This window comes from Macaca mulatta, chromosome 1 (genome assembly GCF_049350105.2).
Source record: "Macaca mulatta isolate MMU2019108-1 chromosome 1, T2T-MMU8v2.0, whole genome shotgun sequence".
In the NCBI taxonomy this organism is placed as follows: domain Eukaryota; kingdom Metazoa; phylum Chordata; class Mammalia; order Primates; family Cercopithecidae; genus Macaca; species Macaca mulatta.
The window spans coordinates 83,589,595-83,607,181 of record NC_133406.1 but is presented as its reverse complement, the minus strand read 5'-3'; the positions used below and the strand labels follow the sequence as shown (position 1 = coordinate 83,607,181).

The window sequence follows — 17,587 nt, the reverse complement described above, 5'->3', positions numbered from 1 at the left end:
TGCTGAAGGTGAATTTTTTTTTTTTTTTTTTGAGACAAAGTCTCACTCTGTCACCCAGGCTGAAGTACAGTGGCATAATCACAGTTCACTGCGACTTCCTCCTCCTGGGCTCAAGCAATCCTCCCACCTCAGCCTCCTGCATAGCTCGGACTACAAGCACATGCCACCACGTCTGGCTAATTTTTGCATTTTTGGTAGAGATGGGGTTTCACACCATGTTGCCTAGGCTGGTCTCAAACTCCTGAGCTCAAGTGATTCACCAGCCTTGGCCTCCCAAAGTGCTGGGATTACAGGAGTGAGCCACAGTGCCTGGCCAGGGGTGGGTTTTTATTGCAGTAAGTTTTGGGGGTGGGGGAGCAGGGACACATAAGAGCCAGAGGGCCCTGGAGAGCATGGGTTTGTGGGAAACATCTGCACTGCACAGGCCAGGGCGGCAGCTGCTGTGGACAGGGAGGGCAGGCACCTGCTGAGCAGGTTTCGTGGTTTTCCTACAACACGACTCACCTGCCTTTGAAAATATGTCACCAACTTCCTGATTCACCTGAAGAAAATTCCACGAGAACTCAGTGCCTCTGGGGTTCAGGTCTTCTGGATTTCCTTTAGGAAAACAAAGCCCCCCTTCAAAACCCCTGTTTCTGATCAGAGCAGGCAGGGATGTGCTTGCTAAGATTTATTTCTCTACCTCCCTGAACCTCAAAGAGAGAGACCCTGTCTAGGGAGGGAAGAGAGGCAGGAACATGGCAGGGAGCCTGCCAAGGTGGACTGTGGGGAGGGAGGACAGTCTAGAGTGTACAGATGTCTAGAGCTAACTGGCTTAGTCCAGCCCTGAGGTTGCCGTTGGACACAAGCTTGCTGAGGTGTCCCAGCTTACGGAGGCCGAGCCAGCCCGAGCACAGGTTCTCGTGGGGCCTTGCTGCCTGCATGCATGCTCTGTGCCTGTGGGGCCTGCCTTCAGGGGAACCAAACTCAGAGGAAAAATCTGACCATTTCTGGCTCAGCCTGAGGAGGCTGTGCTACCTTGGTTCTGTAATTTAAAATGAAATTTCTGGCCAGCGTGGTGGCTCACGCCTGTAATCCCAGCCCTTTGGGAGGTGAGCCAGGTGGATCACCTGAGGTCAGGAGTTCGAGACCAGCCTGACCAATATGGTGAAACCCTGTCTCTACTAAAATACAAAAATTAGCCGGGCATGGTGGCAGGCATCTGTAGTCCCAGCTACTCTGGAGGCTAAGGCATGAGAATTGCTTGAACCAGGGAGGCGGAGGTTGCAGTGAGCCGAGATCATGCCATTGCACTCTAGCCTGGGTGACAGAGCGAGACTCCATCTCAAAAAAAGAAAAAAGAAATTTTCTGTAAAGTGAAGAAGGACACTGGTTCCTGGGACTGCTGTGAGGCCAGACCTTACCCTTCTGCTTAGGGGCCACTGAAGGCAGATCAGGGCCTGAGACTGGGTCCTTGTGGTGTCACTGCTGCCTTGAGAGCAAGAGACAGGGCTGACGTGCATAACTAGGCAGGCTCCAGGCAAGCTTGGCATCAGCGCTGGCAGCCTTGGTGGCGTGGGCACAGGTGACAGGAGCTGGTGAAAGGGGTGAGCAAAGCATCCAGGCTACTGAGCTGTGTGGCCTTGGGCAGCTCAGTGCCCTCTCTGGGCCTGTGTGTTTTCCTTCTAGCCCTGCTGAGTGCAGGCAGGTGGGTTTTACCCCTGAGACCGCTGTGTCTTCTAATGAGAAGCCATCCAATATGCTTTTACTTGGTTTATTTTCTATTTTTAGTTCTTAATCTTGGTGTTTTCCATTATAAGAAGAAGATTCTGGGACTATGGCCGCATTGCTCTGGTGTCAGAAGCAGACAGGTAAAGACATATCACCTAGGCCATGAGCATGCATGTGTGTACGTGTATATGAGTGTGTGTGTACATATATGTGTGTATAGTGTGAGTGTGTCCCTGGAATGGGCTGGGGGCTTATGAAGCCCTCCGTGTGGGCAGGACCCACACATGACACTGCTATTAGATTGTGTTCACTGAGTGTATCTACTTGGCCTGTACCAATAGCTATTCTCTTTGCTCTTCACCACAGACCCATGAGATCAGCCTCACTACCCTCATTGTGCTCACAAAACCAAAACCAAAACAAAAACCAAAACCCAGGCTTAGATGCTCAGCTCCCTCAGGGCTTCTGTTGGTCCAAGGCTGTGAACCTTGTTGGCCTCGAACAGATTGCTTTAGATACTGAGGGCTTTCATCATCCTCTGAAGAGGATGCCCATTTTCTTTCTCCCCTTGAGTGTTTTAAGTGATTATCTTTGAAATTAATTAGCTTGGGGCCAGGGTTGGGTGAGGATCAAGAAGGGCAGCAGAGCCGTCAGGGAACTGTCCCACCCTCCTGCCAGGTCAGTGCCGGCTTTGGATAAGTCTGTTACAAAGCACAGGCTCCCTCGGCTGGGCCTCAGGTCCTTCTAGTTCTGCGTGAGGCTCTAGGATTCTCTGTTCATGTCGCCTAAAGGGTGACAGTGAATTCTGGATCTGCACAACCTGACGTTCCAGCTCCAGCTGGCTGTTTGCACCCAGGATCTTATGTCAGATGTGGCAATAGGAAGTGAGTGATGAAAACTCAGGCACTGGCCCCAGCTGCCACCCAGAGCCTCCCCTGGGGCTCTTCAGGCAGACCCTCCACTCTCGGGCCCCTCCTGACATGTGGCCTGAGTGACAGGGTCCTTTGAACTGGGAAAAGGAGAGGTGTACCTGAAAATGCACCATCCTTTCCCATGATCTCTGCTCTGGGATTTGCTAAAGCCTGAGGTGATGACCTTGGACTGTTGGGGAGAAACTTTTGGGACATCTGATGCCTTTACAGCACATTCAGCTAGAAGTGGGGGCTGTGCACTCTGGTTGAAAAGACCACTTGGGGATCAGAGGGCCCTGCTGCATCCCTGGCTGTGCAACCTCGGTCAAGGCCCCAAACTTATTAGGGTCGGTCTCCTTCTGTCGTCTCTTCTCCATGAGGTCACCGTGAAGGTCAAAAGGGAAGGTCTCTGCAAAGGCTTTTAAAGTTAAGTTTCATCATGTGTTTTGTCTTTAGCAGGGGGACAGTAGAACCAGGAATAGGAGACTAGAGAAAAGGAGTCACGGCCAGGCATGTTGGCTCACAGCTATAATCCTAGCACTTTGGGAGGCTGAAGTGGGTGGATCATGAGGTCAGGAGTTCAAGACCGGCCTGGCCAAGATGATGAAACCCTGTCTCTATTAAAAATACAAAAATTAGCTGGGCATGGTGGCGGGTGCCTGTAAGCCCAATCACTCAGGAGGCTGAGGCAGAGAATTGCTTGAACCCGGGAGGCAGAGGTTGCAATGAGCCAAGATTGTACCACTGCACTTCCAGCCTGGGTGACAGAGCCAGACTCCATCTCAAAAAAAAAAAAAGAAAAGCAGTCACATATTGCAAACACCTCAGATTTATAGCACATGGGGTATTTTTATGGGAGTACTTGCAAGAAAGGATTTGATTACAATGCCACAATATAAAGTGCCATCATTTGTCCACTCTAAAAGATATGTTTTGACATTTCTCATCTCTGAAATTGGGAGGCATCTTGTGATTGGTGGGTGGTCATAGGTTATTTGGCAGCATTTTTTCTTTAACAGTTCATAAAATAATTATGCAAATTACAACCAGTGGTATCTTAGATTTGATAAAATGTAGTATTTATTCCAAATTTTATTTGATAATATTGGGAAATATGCTATAAATTGGCAACCCTTTGAAGTCACTTTAGCTAGACCAGTCACAATGATATGGTTTCTGGGTGTTGACTCCTTGCTGTTCATCCTGTATAACGTAGTTTTATACCATGCCTGGGAATGGTCATTGTCCTTGTCTCTGTCTTTCACAGAGTGAGTTATATTTTGTCTCAGCCATTGAGGGCTGGTAGCTTTGGTTCTGAGCTCCAAGAGGCAGCAAAATACTGGACATGATCTTTTTGACTCTTTGATTTCTTTTTTTTTAAGGAATTATCTGTCATTGTTTTTCTTTTTTGTGTCTCTAGCGAGTCCAGATTTCAGAGATTGTCATCGACTTCCTCCTCAGGGCAACAAGACTTTGAAAATGAGCTGGTTGGTATCTAAGGAACAGTTGTGGTCATGGCCAGGCGTTGGGGACTGGCAGTCATGGTTTTGGGGAGGGAGCAGGGTGGATCTTGAGTGCCAAGTGCTGGAGAAAGTGCTTTTCTGCATTGACGAAGGCACCTGAACTTGGGAAGTACCGCAGGAGAGATGGCAGCTGGATGACCGGGGATCTTGAGACTGGATGAACTTGCAGGCGGAAAGGGCTACGGAATCCCTTGGGCTTCCCCAGCACTTCTCTCTCTTACATGTATGGCTTTGTGTGACAGTTAATTATGGACTTGCCAGCTGGATTATGAGCCAGATGTGGGCAAGAGCCCTGCCTTCTCCAGCTCTGTTCCCCAGCGCCTGATGCCTAGTAGGTGCTTAGTCATTGTTGAATGAATTATTGAACAAATATTTGTCTTTCCTAGCTGGATAACAGCCCAGCTTTAGGGGTATTAAGTTTAAGAGATGTGAAGGACAATAAAACCTACAGACACCCTTTCCCCTTAACACCCATTCCAGCAGACCATCCAATCCATTAGGCTTGTTTCCTCTCTTTTGCCTCACCTCTTGGTCAGTGATTGTAAACAATCAAACAGCAGCCCACATCACTTTCCCCAGAGCTGCCCTGAGCTTTCATCAGATTTGATCTAAGTTTTGTGATTTGACCACGAGGTTGTCAAGAGATTTTAGCAGGAATTCCAGGCATGTGGTGTATATTGTGAAGTACTGGGCGCATGCTTGCTGAATATGGGATAAAAGCACTGTTTTTTGTACAACAGGAGGTTAAATGGTTATTTAATGTCAAAGACAATAGTTACATCTGCCTCCCAAAGACACAGATGTTGGAAGCTAATCCCTGTTCTCTCCATTTCCAGGGATGCTGTCCCTGGCTGACTGCCATCTTTCGTCTGCAGTAAGTACACTATGGGGCAGCTGCTGGGGGGCCTTTGGGCTGGTTTTTTTGGGTATTTGGCCAATCAAGAGGCAAGAGCCAAGATGCTTGATCTTAAGATGGGGTCTCTTAGATACTTTTCAGTTAATGTCCAAAGCAGTATGTGAGGGCTGAGAATCAAGGTGGCCAGGCAGCCCCTGGGGTCAGGGGCAGAGGAAGGAGGCCTGTAGGATTGGAGCCTCCATGCTGGAGGGCAGACAGTCCCTGCTGGAGCCTGGAGCTTCCCAAATTGAGGTGGATCCGAAGAGTTCTTGAAGGTAGAGATGAACTTTATTTATTTCAACATATTCAGTGGAAATCATATGTTCATCTCTCATAATACTGCACAAACTAAAGCTATTTTTTTGCTTTAATTATTCAACTTAATATTTAACACCAATTAGATGTCAATGGAAGCTCTCCTAGGCAGGTTTGCATGTCTTTGAATTAGTGAAAAGTGAAGAAATATAATACATTCAATTCATTTGGTTACAAGTTTTCTTTTTTCAAATGGGGCCCATGGAGAGAAATCTAAAAGATTATTAAAGGTGATTAAGAGCCAGTTAGTTACCTCTCATGTGGTGGAGGGAGCCAGGAGGCGGGGACTGATGTGAGTCTTGGTTCTCACCTGCTGCCATATTCCATCGATTCTAAGAAGTCATTGTTGTAAGATGCATGTTATTTTATATAGCACTAAGAACAAGAAAACGTTGCCAGCTAAGCTACCATCAACTATCACGATAGGATACACCTTATTTTAGAGGAGTTGAAATATGCCCGGCTGCAGTGGCTCACGCCTGTAATCCCAGCCCTTTGGGAGGCTGAGGCAGGCAGATCACGAGGTCAGGAGTTTGAGACTAGCCTGGCCAACATGGTGAAACCCCATCTCTACTAAAAATACAAAAATTAGCCAGGCTTGGTGATGGGTGCCTGTAATCCCAACTACTCGGGAGGCTGAGGCAGGAGAATCACTTGAAACCGGAAGGCAGAGGTTGCAGTGAGCCAAGATCACCCCCACTGCACTCCAGCCTGCACGAAAGAGCAAAACTCCGTCTCAAAAAAAAAAAAAAGAAAAAAAAAGAAATATGAAAATGACATCTTAGAATTGATGAAATGTGGTGGTTATAGGATGTTGAGTAAGTCCCTCTTTCTGGACCTCAGTTTCCCCAACTGTAGAAGGAGGCTGAGGATAACATGTGCTCAGGCTAATTCAAAGGAATGAATACATGCGAGAGCATGTTGTAAATAGTCAGTTTGGTAGGAGTTGTTCCCAGGGGAACTGGTAGGAGACAGAGCCCTGTGGCAGACAGTCAGCTCTGGTCTGGAACAGGAGGAAGCAGGAGGTGAGTTAATTTATTTAGAAATGAGAACAATGTAGTTAATTGCAAAGCTTTGTCCTCTAGATAAATAGTAATCATGACTCATATGAACAGGCATATTTCTCAGCATCTGCTGATACCACGTACAGCACTAGGTGTTTGATGCTTATTATCTCTTATGAGCCCCTGTTAAGCCAATGAGGTAGGCAGTGGGCAGTTTCCTTGCTTGAGGTCAGAGGCAGGTAAGCTGCGTGACCTGCTTACCTCTCAGGTGGAGGCTGGATTGCATTGTGGTCTGACTGTAAAGCCCACGCTGACATCTTTCAGATCTGCCTTTCTACGATGCAGCCCTTGCCTCCCTGAGCTCTTCCCAAAGCACTGCTTTCCCAGCCTAGAAGCAGTGCCTTCAGGGAGTGGGAAAGAGCAGAGTGCCCTGCCCCTTCTCCCTCTGTAGCACAGAAGTCTAGCTTGTGTGAACCTGGAATTTTCTGAGTCCCCAGTGGACCCAGAGCCTCCAAGTGTAGCACTCCAGGGGTGGGAAAGGATGGAGCAAGTCACCTCCCCATCTCTGGGGACACAGGGAGGAGGCCAGGGTGGTAGGATAGACTGGGACTCTTGGCTCTACCTCAGGTCTCCACTTGAGGGGGAGACAGGAAACAGGTGGGGGCCTGGGCATATTCCCAACTTTATTCTTTTTTTTTTTTTTTTTCTTTTTTGAGATGGAATCTCACTCTGTCACCCAGGCTGGAGTGCAGTAGCGGGATCTCAGCTCACTGCAACCTCCACCTCCCAGGTTCAAGCAATTCTCCTGCCTCAGCCTCCTGAGTTGCTGGGATTATAGGTGTGCACCACCACACTTGGCTAATTATTATTATTATTATTATTATTTTGTATTTTTAGTAGAGACAGAGTTTCACCATGTTGGCCAGGCTGGTCTTGAACTCCTAACCTCAGGTGATCCACCTGCCTCAGCAAAGTGCTGGGATTACAGGCGTGAGCCACTGCACCCAGCCCTAACTTTATTCTGAATGTGATTCCTTAGAAGCAGGACAGGGCTGAGAGATGACTGTATTTATGTACCTTTCCCACACACGTAACTTGGGCACAAATGTTTCTAGCAACATCAGATGGAGTGCTGGTGTTCCTTTACCTCAAGTATGGTACAGGGGCTAAGATGGTGGGCTCTGGAATTTATATCATGTGAGATCCTGAAAGTTATGCAAATTTCCTGTGCCTTTATTTCCTTATATGTGAACAAAAATGTGGGGATAACAATCAAACCATCTCATAAGATTGTGGTGAGGATGATATGAGACGCTTCATGCAGAGCCGTGAGGCCTGTTCCCGCTGCTCATTAAGATTCCACATGTGTCTTGGCCAGTGATGACCAGATCCTGGAATGGTGTGGGGAGGACGCCATCCACTACCTGTCCTTCCAGAGGCACATCATCTTCCTGCTGGTGGTGGTCAGCTTTTTGTCCCTATGTGTCATCCTGCCCGTCAACCTCTCAGGCGACTTGCTGGGTAATGACCGTCCTCACCCTTGTCTATGTTGTAATGGGGCAGAGTGGCAGTCCTAGGGAAAGGGCTCACTGTGGTAGACCAGAACCCCAGGAATCCTGCTCCAGTTCAGATGTAAGGTGGTCTCCGGGTGACTCTCTGAACATTTCCCTCTGATTAAAGATCTGGAGAATAATCTACCACAAACCTAGGCTAAAACTGGGGCCCCAATATCAATGTCTGGTTCTATTTAAATAGGGGAAAAAGCCTCCCAAGATTTACAGAATCAGGGGCTGTTAGAGAGTCTTTTATACTTTCCTGCCCTCACCCAAATTAGGAGGTCACAATTAATGGACCCAGAAGATATCCATGATACTTAATTAAACTCAGGGTGTGGCATTATATCTAAGGGCAACTGCAAGAATCTACCTTACAAAATGCTACCATGAATCCACTTAGGATACCCAGTGGTTCCCAAGGTTGGTTTTGTAACAACGTAGGATGTTTGTAGTTTTCTCAAAACAAAATGAATTCACATTTTGCCTTTACCTGCAATGGAAGGTTGAGAAGTTATCAGGGAACATGTTGGTGTCAAGCAGAGGCCTTGATGGTGTAGCTCTGGAAAGACCAGTCAGGCGTTCTCTGCCTGCTGGTCCAGACATGCTCCTCCTCCCCAGAGCTCCACAAACCCAGGCTGATTGGTTGCACCCCCTTCTGCTTCCCCACATGACTCTGGAACTAAGTATCTGTGCTTCTCTGCAGACAAAGACCCATACAGTTTTGGGAGGACGACAATAGCAAACCTGCAGACTGAGTGAGTATGGAGCCTGTGGGGATAGGTGTCGATGGGTGAGACCAAGGAGAAGGCAGGTCAGGAGCCCGGGGCAGGCCAAAGGTACTCCAAAGGGAGCCGGCTGGTTCTGAAGGCCCCTTGCAGCTAGTGTGTTGTTGAGCTGTGGGCATGAACACGCTACAGGCAGGCACTGTTTTGCCAGGGTTTTAAGAAACATGGAGGGTCCTGTGGATCTGGAGTTCATTTGTCAGAACAGGAACAGGGACCCCTCTGAAGCGTTCACTGTGGGCTGAGGGGCATTGGCCACACAGCCTCTGTGGGAGGCATCTCTTGCAATGAAGCTGTTGGTCCTCAGTTCAGTGCCCACTGAGGGTAACCAGGCCCCAGCTCTGCATCCCCAGCTCCCTGCCTGGGATCCCAGCTCTGATGGCAGGCGGTTTCCCCCTCAGCAATGACCTCATTTGGCTGCATACCATCTTTGCCGTCATTTACCTCTTCCTCACCGTGGGCTTCATGCGGCACCACACTCAGTCCATTAAGTACAAAGAGGAGAACCTGGTGAGTGAGATGGGGCTTGGGGACATGTGCTGGGAGGAACTCAGGTGGGAGCTGGAGTGGAGGGGCCTCCTAGGCTCTGCTGCAGGCCCTGACCACAATGAGCTCTGGGAAGGCCTCAGGAGCCCGGCTTGCTTATTCTTGCTCACACTTGGCATCATCTTTAAAAAAACAATTTCCTGGTGGATTGTTTCAAGATTTGGACAGTTACTGGTGCTAAGTAAAGAAGTTTGGGTTGAGAGCAGCCCTTTCTCTTTACCACCCACAGCTTCACAGGGGAGGGGCGCTTCTGTGGCTTGGTTCCAGGCCTGGGTCCTTCTCTGATCTGCTGTGTGACCGCATGTGAGTCACTTCGCCTCTTTCTCAGTCTCCTGCTATGTAAAGAAGGCTCATAGAGTTGCTTTGGAAGTGGATTCTTTGTAAAGCCTGGAAGAAGATGATGTGTAATGACATGCTTTGGGGCTCCCCTGGCCACAGAAGGAGAAAACTGGAGCCTTCTAATTTCCTGTTGTTTACTTTCCAGAGGCTGGAGTGGGGTAGGAAACCTGAGCATACCTGCACACTGGCTTGTGAGTGACTTCTATCCCTACTGTGTTTCCTGGACAGGTGAGGCGGACCCTGTTCATCACAGGACTCCCCAGAGATGCCAGGAAGGAGACTGTGGAGAGCCACTTCCGGTAAGCAGGCGGGGTGGGAGGAGAGCTGAGCCCCCTCCACGTAGGACCAGCACAGCCCCACCCACAGGGCAAGCGCCTTAGGTGAGCGCCTGCTGTCTCTCGCTTGGGTATCCAGATGAGATCTGAGAAGGACCTGGCCCTGCTACAGTGTATGGAGTGGCTCCAGTGTGCCAGCCCTGCTGGTGCTGTGCAATGAATGGCGCCGTGGTGGCCTATCCTCTTCAAGCAGCCTGTGCACAGTGTCCAGAGCACAGACCAGGATGTAGGTGCAAATAAACGTCTTGAGAGCATACGGGGGAACAAAAAGTATTCACCCCGGGGTTCTTAGCATCACCTTTGCAGAATAAGAGATGTGAGTTGAGCATTTGTACAGACCCACAGGGCTAGGGTCTCACAGGTGGAAGGACCTCAGGGCCATCTCTGCGTTTGCTGGTTTGTCCGCCCACGCAGTGGGTGTCTGTTGAGTGAGCACTGTGTCTGAGTCCAGGCTCTCCCTGGTAGAACCACCTTTCCAGCGGCTCCCTTTGAGGATCTGCAGCACCAATTCCTGCAGATGGAGGCTGGAGGAAAGGCTTTCCTGTGAGGAGATTACGTGTGCAGCCAGGGATGCGGGGGAAGGCCCAGAGCATCAGGAAAGGTGGAGGTGGGGTGCGGGGGCAGGGTAAGCAGGCCGGGAAGGCTCCCAGGACCCCAGGCTGGAGGACCTGAAGGCTGGGCTTAGGAGCTGACATTTTATTCTTTCTTCATTCCTTTTTTTATTATCTTATTTTTTTAGAGACAGGGTTGTGCTCTGTTGCCCAGGCTAGAGTGCAGTAGTGCAGTCATAGCTCATTGCAGCCTCAAATCCTGGACTCAAGGGATCTTCCTGCCTCAGCCTCCCAAGTAGCTGGGACTGCAGACACATGCCACCACACGCAGCTAAGTTTTAAATTTTTAGTGGAGATAGAGTCTTGCTATGTTGCCCAGGCTGGTCTCGAATTGCAGGGCTCAAGTGATCCTCCTGCCTTGCCCTCCCAAAGTGCTGGGATTACAGGCGTGAGCCACCATGTCCGGCCTCTCTTCATTCCTTATCAATTCAGCAGCCACTAATTTGTTGCATGGACTAGGAGCTGGCTACACTTTAACTTTGCGCTATTTATGAAGAAAGCACTTGCTAAGGAAATTACTAGACAGAATTGTAAATTGAATGTGTAAAATTAGAACAACTTCTTTAGAAACTAAGTATTTTAGAAATATTTACTAATATGTAAATACTCCATACCAGAATCATTTTTCTCCATTTCTTTGAAGCAACTCCTCAAAGTTGCCTGCTAGGCAACACCTGGAAACAGTAATTCCACTTAATGTATAACTTTGAAGAGAAAAAAAAAGTCTCCTCATTCTCATACAAACATTGCATGACTCATGCTTTCCTCTATTTTAGGAGGCCTTTTTAGTGAATGCTGTTGCAATCCGTGGGGATTGATGTGTGAATTTGCCTTTCAAGCAGGGATGCTTAAATTGCAGTTTTCTTCCTCACAGCTGTTATTGAGACCAGAAATTGTCCTACTGTTTAATTTCATGATTGACATACCTATGGGCGCTCTCTGTCACTAAAATGTAAGCACATCCAGGCCCTGTTACCAGCACCTAGAACAGTGCCTGGCAGGTGGTAGGTGCGGATTTACATGGTTCTGGAATCCCCTGGAATTGTATGTATAATTTTGCGTGTACGGTGAGGGGGTATTGCATGGTGGCCACGAGCATTGATCTTGGAGCCAGGTTGCCTATATTCACCTCCTGGCTCAGACACTTACTAGCTGTGTGATCTTGGGTGCAAGCCACTTACCTCTGTGGGCCTCAGTTTACTCATCTGTAAAATGGGGACAAAACCTCACAGGTTATAATGAGGATTATATAAATCAATATATGTAACAATACGTGGTCAATAGTGAGTATGTATTTTGCTGGTTCTTTTTTTTTTGAGACAGAGTCTCACTCTGTTGCCCAGGCTGGAGTGGGGCAGTCTTGCTCACTGCAACCTCCGCCTCCCAGGTTCAAGCAATTCTCGTGCCCCAGCCTCCCGAGTAGCTGGATTACAGGTGTGCACCACCACACCTGGCTAATTTTTGTATTTTTAGTAGAGGTGGGGTTTCACCACATTGGCCAGACTGGTCTCAAACTCCTGACCTCAAGTGATCCACCCGTCTCAGCCTCCCAAAGTGCTGGGATTACAGGCATTAGCCACTGCACCCGGCCTTGCTGGTTGTTAATATGTGTGTAGACATTTTACTGAAGGTCCTTTGCTTTCATTAGACTTTCTGAAAGGTCTGTGACCTTAAAAAAGCCTACCTGAATAGGATTTCAGTGAGGGCTCAAGGTAGATACTGACCTAGCACAAACAATAAATCTATTCCTTTGGGTCTTCAGAGGGGATAGTGATATGTTCATTTTTCCCTGGGAGAAGTGCCAGCTGATTGCAAGCCAAGTGGGTATAAACTTGTCAGTTCCAGGCAGTTAGCTTAAACTACTAAAAAAGGCTAGTGGGGTGCGGTGACTCATGCTTATAATCCCAGCACTTTGGGAGGGTGAGACAGGAGGAGTGCTTGAGGCCAGGAGTTCAAAATCAGCCTGGGCAACACAGCGAGACCCCGTCTCTACAAAAAAAAAAAAAAAAATCAGCCTGGTGGCATGTGCCTGTAGTCCCAGCTACTCGGGAGGCTGAGGTGGGGCGGCTGATTGAGCCCAGAAGGTTGAGGCTTCAGTGAGCCTTGATTGTGCCACTGTACTGCAGCCTGGGTGACAGAGTGAGACCCTGTCTCTAAACAAAACAAAACAAAAGCCCTCTTTGTATTAAATTTCAAAATTTCCCCCTTTTGGAGGATAAAAGACAGAAGAGAGGTCTCTGCTGGCACAGAAACCAGCAGCGAGATCACTCTGCCTTCCTTTCCCTTGGATTCGTGGGCATGTCTCCTGCTTAGGGTGTTTTCTTATCCAATGGCATCTTTTGCCTCCTTCTCTCCCTGGCCACAGGGATGCGTACCCCACGTGTGAGGTGGTTGATGTCCAGCTGTGCTACAACGTGGCCAAACTGATCTACCTGTGCAAGGAGAGGTGAGTGGCGGGCGGGCTTTGCGAGATGCCCACTCCCTCCTTGCTGGCCTTGCATCCCCCAGCTAAGAGGGGAGGAGGGAAGCCCTGGACTCCTCCTTCTCCCCTAGCAACCGATGGTTGAACTGTGGGTGTGGGGGTCTCTGCCACAGGATTCTGAATCTAAAGTTTGTGCCCCTGCTCCCACCCCTACAGAAAGAAGACTGAGAAGAGCCTGACCTATTACACGAACCTGCAGGTGAAGACAGGCCAGCGGACCCTCATCAACCCCAAGCCCTGTGGCCAGTTTTGCTGCTGCGAAGTGCTGGGCTGTGAGTGGGTAAGGGCCCCACTCCCCGGCTGGAAGCGCAGGCATTGGCTTGGGGGGGCCCCAGACAGCTGCTTGGGGCCACATCCTCCCAATGGGATGTGTCTTCTGGCAGGAAGACGCCATCTCTTACTATACGCGGATGAAGGACAGGCTGCTGGAGAGGATCACCGAGGAAGAATGCCACGTCCAGGACCAGCCCCTGGGAATGGCCTTTGTCACCTTCCAGGAGAAGTCCATGGCCACCTAGTGAGTGTGGGCACATCCCAGACCCCTTCTTGGATGACTCCCTGTTCCCCTCCAGATAACTGACTGTCCCTCTTGGGCAGAGATGGTACTGCTGACCCACCATCCCTGGGATTTATCTGTGGTGTTTCCTTCTCCTCCCTCAGCCACCCACACTCACTTTCGGCCAGCCCAGCCCATGTTTGTGTGACAGGTGGTGGGGGTGTGGGCAGCAGCCATGGAGTGGGTGATTCTGGCCAACCCCCTCAAGCTGATGTGGCTTGGCCCCACTGCCAGGCTCTTCCCTGCTGCCCTGGACCCATCCTGTTGGCTTCATGTGCCAGCCTTCCCCGACGGGAGATGGAGGCACCCTCCTTTCAGACATCTGCTCTGGACCACAGATCCTTCTGTCTGTGGCTCCCCACCTTCCCACAAACGCAAAGCTGTGGGAAAGACCCCTGAGGCACGCTGGGGCGCTCACTGCTGTCGGAAGCTCGACCCTGGGGAGTGGCTTTTCACAGTGGCCCTTTGCATGGGACTCTAGGCTCTCATGCCTGTGGTCTCAGTGTCATCTCGCCTTAGGAGCAGCAGGGAGTGGGTTGGAAGAGGGGTGCCAAAAGGAGGTGTCCAGCCACTGCCCCTCCCCCTGCCTTCTCTGCCCCGGGCATTGTGACACTGGGAATGGACTCACACAGGACTTCCTGCCTCCCTGCAGACACTGGGGCAGGAGGAAAGGGGAAGGCATCTGAGGCAGGAGTAGAGGGGCTGCTGGGCTCCTTATGGGAAGTTAAAGGAGGAAAAGCTGTGACCTGTTGAGATGGTGAGGGTTGAGGTGGGAGCCTTGAGGAGGGAAGCTTGGGAATAGGCAGTGTATAACGCGGTCTATTGCTACCCTTGGGCCTGGGGAAAAAGTGACAGAATGAAAAGGTGAGCCACTGGCTTGGCAGTAGCATTGATCAGAGCTCCAGCTTAACAGGCAGGGTGGAGGGGGATGGCCCTATGGAAGAGCAATGTGTTGGGATGTGTTGCCCTCAGTTTCCTTATCTGTAAAATGGGAATAGTACTCCCTTTCTTGCTGGTGGTTGCGAGGATTAAACAAAATTCTCCACACAGTGTGCTAGCATGGCGCCTCTTACATAGCATTACTCATAATACACTAATCACAACAAAGCAAAGGTCCTGTGTCACTGCTTGCCACTCCTACTCAGTCCTCACTTGCCACGGTAACCTGAGTAGCCTGGGCCTGGCTGTTTCTACATTTCCTTGCAGCATCCTGAAAGATTTCAATGCCTGCAAGTGTCAGAGCCTTCAGTGCAAAGGTGAGCCCCAGCCGTCCTCCCATAGCAGAGAGCTCTGTACCTCCAAGTGGACAGTCACCTTTGCCGCTGACCCTGAGGACATCTGCTGGTGAGCTCCTAGACCAGGGAGAGGTGGGAAAGAGGCCTGGGTTCCTGGTGGGAGCTGCCCATCACCTGGAGCACAGGTGTGACCTGGCAGTCAATGGAGATCTCCACACATCTGCAACTCTCTGGGCCATGATGCTGTGATGTGCTCAGTGTGGCCCAACTGGGGTATCTGCCCAGCCCTTCCCTCCAGTGTTCCTCCCTAGCATTCAAGTGCTACCCAGCAGAAATATAATGCCAACTCTGAATGTAATTTTAAATTTCCTAATAGCCATGCTAAAAAGGTAAAAAGAAACAGTGGAAATTAATTTTAATAATTTATCTCACCCAATATATTCAAACTGTTATTTCAACATGCAATCAATTTTTGAAAAATGTGAGATGTTTTACATTCTCTTTTTCACACTTAGTCTTCAAAATCTGGTGTGTATTTTACACTTCTAGCACCTCTCAATTCATACCAGCCACATTTCAAATGCTCAGTAGCCACATGCAGCTTGTGCAGTCTTACTTAGGTCCAGTGTCAGCCTGGAGCTGTGCTGGTGAGCTGAGCTGTGTCCATGGGGGCCATGGTGAGCCTCCAGCGCTGTGCTGAGGGTAAGGGAACCCAGTGCAAGACCCAGCGCAGCTGCCTGTCCAGCTCTGCCTCAGCTCCTTGCACAGAATGAGCTTGAGTTGCTCCTCTCTGCTCGGTTCTAGTTCTGCCTTCAACAGTTTTGCTCTTTGGTTCACAGGGCTTCCTAAACTCAGGATTGCTTTGTGGGTCTGTTCTTTGGGATGAGAGGCCAGGGCAGGTGCAAGCTATGCCTTTGCTCCTTTGTCCCTGCCTCCCTCATCCCTGCACCCCAGCCATAGCCCCCTTGGGAAGAATGTGTCATTAGTCACAAAGCATTGCAGATGTGTCTAAGAAATGCTATGCTGGGGCTGGGCATGGTGGCTCACACCTGTAATCCTAGCACTTTGAGAGGCTGAGGTGGGCGGACTGCCTGAGCTCAGGAGTTCAAGACCACTCTGGGTCACATGGTGAAACCCTGTCTTTACTAAAAATACAAAAAAATTAGCTGGGTGTGGTGGTACATGCCTGTAGTCCCAGCTACATGGGAGACTGAGCAGGAGAATTGCTTGAACCTGGGAGGCAGAGGTTGCAGTGAGCCGAGATCACACCACTGCACTCTAGCCTGGATGACTGAGCGAGACTCTGTCTCCAGAAAAAAAAAAAAAAAAAAAAGGCCTTGTTTGGCCTGCTTGGGTGCTCATGCCATCTCTTTGGGTAGGTTCTGGCCCCCACACTCTAGCTGGGGAGCCACATCTGAGAGAATAACCTTTGTTCCCTCTGAGCTCTCGGGGACCTAAGACTTGGCCTTTCTGTAGTTCAAGGTCAGTGCGGAGAACTTGCCCCCAGGCTAGTCTCTTGGTCTGCTTAAATCTGACCTTCTGACCCACCTAAGCCACGAGCACTGGGAGACAAGCCTGGAGACCTGTGTCCCCTCTCCCCCCTGCAGGAAGAACCTCTCTATCCAGGGCCTCCGCTGGTGGCTACAGTGGCTGGGCATCAACTTCACCCTCTTCCTGGGGCTGTTTTTCCTGACCACACCCTCCATCATCCTGTCCACCATGGACAAGTTTAATGTCACCAAACCCATCCATGCGCTGAATGTGAGTAACTGTTCTGCAAGGCCCCTCCCAGGAGAGCTGGTGAGAAGAGGGCTTAGTGGGTGGGGAAGGAATGGGGACAAGAGTGGGGTGTATGCGGGAAACTAAACCAGGGGGTCATGTCGCTCAGCTCACATCCTTGCTTTTAAGCCCTGAGCAGGCATGGCCATGTTTATTTCAATGTCTTTATAGTAATGCCATACACACACACACACACACACACACACACACACACATTATATGTATATATATACACACACACATGCATACATATATATTTTAATAGACTGTATCTAAATACTCAATGGTGGGGACCATTTGAGTTGAATGAGGTCTATTCAGTTTGGTAGAAATTAAGCATCCATTAAAAATTGTGTAGATTTTGTGGCACCCATGCAGGGCTCCTGACAGAAGCAGGGATGTACTATTGAGGCATGTCTATCATGGACACTACGGGGAGTGGCCAGGAAGGAAGGAAAAGAGCTTCGTTGATTGGAGGTGGCAGGATCACAAATTATTTATTTTACATTTTAGTTGCTAATGACCTTGTTATAAAACTATTCTGGGGCCAGGCACGGTAGCTCACGCCTGTAATCCCAGCACTTTGGGAAGCCAAGGCAGGCGGATCACCTGAGGTCAGGAGTTCAAGACTAGCCTGGCCAACATGGCAAAACCCCGTCTCTACTAAAAAATACAAAAATTAGCCAGGTGTGTTGGTGGGCGCCTGTAATCCCAGATACTCAGGAGGCTGAGTATCTCCCAGATACTCAGGAGAATTGCTTGAACCGGGAGGTGGAGGTTGCAGTGAGCCGAGATTACACCACTGCACCCCAGCCTGGGCAACAAGAGCGAAATGCCATCTAAAGAAAACAACAACAACAACAACAACAAAAAACAACAAAAACTATTTATTCTGTATAGGTAATGAATGATTTTCAAAAATCTTACATGAGTCAATGAGATAACAGCCAAACACTCAACTGGCATTTACTCAAAAAGCTATTGGTTTCTCATGATTAACTTTGCCAA

At 49.4% G+C, this 17,587-nt stretch overlaps 1 protein-coding gene across 13 annotated transcripts in view; it reads left to right on the top strand.

Annotated features, from left to right (window-relative positions):
• TMEM63A (transmembrane protein 63A) overlaps window positions 1–17,587 on the top strand; it is a 37,285-nt gene that overhangs the window by 7,053 nt on the left and 12,645 nt on the right. For all 13 annotated transcript variants that reach the window (XR_013395325.1, XR_013395328.1, XR_013395320.1 and 10 more), the window contains 12 exons: window positions 1,771–1,850; window positions 4,042–4,108; window positions 4,981–5,018; window positions 7,737–7,879; window positions 8,618–8,669; window positions 9,098–9,206; window positions 9,810–9,880; window positions 12,893–12,973; window positions 13,166–13,289; window positions 13,393–13,526; window positions 14,772–14,909; window positions 16,408–16,561. Coding sequence is in view for 6 of the 13 variants with exons in the window: in XM_077938689.1 (XP_077794815.1) it covers window positions 1,771–1,850; window positions 4,042–4,108; window positions 4,981–5,018; window positions 7,737–7,879; window positions 8,618–8,669; window positions 9,098–9,206; window positions 9,810–9,880; window positions 12,893–12,973; window positions 13,166–13,289; window positions 13,393–13,526; window positions 14,772–14,909; window positions 16,408–16,561 (1,191 nt within the window). In the remaining 7 variants the exon portion in view is untranslated. The remainder of the gene's footprint in view (window positions 1–1,770; window positions 1,851–4,041; window positions 4,109–4,980; window positions 5,019–7,736; window positions 7,880–8,617; window positions 8,670–9,097; window positions 9,207–9,809; window positions 9,881–12,892; window positions 12,974–13,165; window positions 13,290–13,392; window positions 13,527–14,771; window positions 14,910–16,407; window positions 16,562–17,587) is intronic.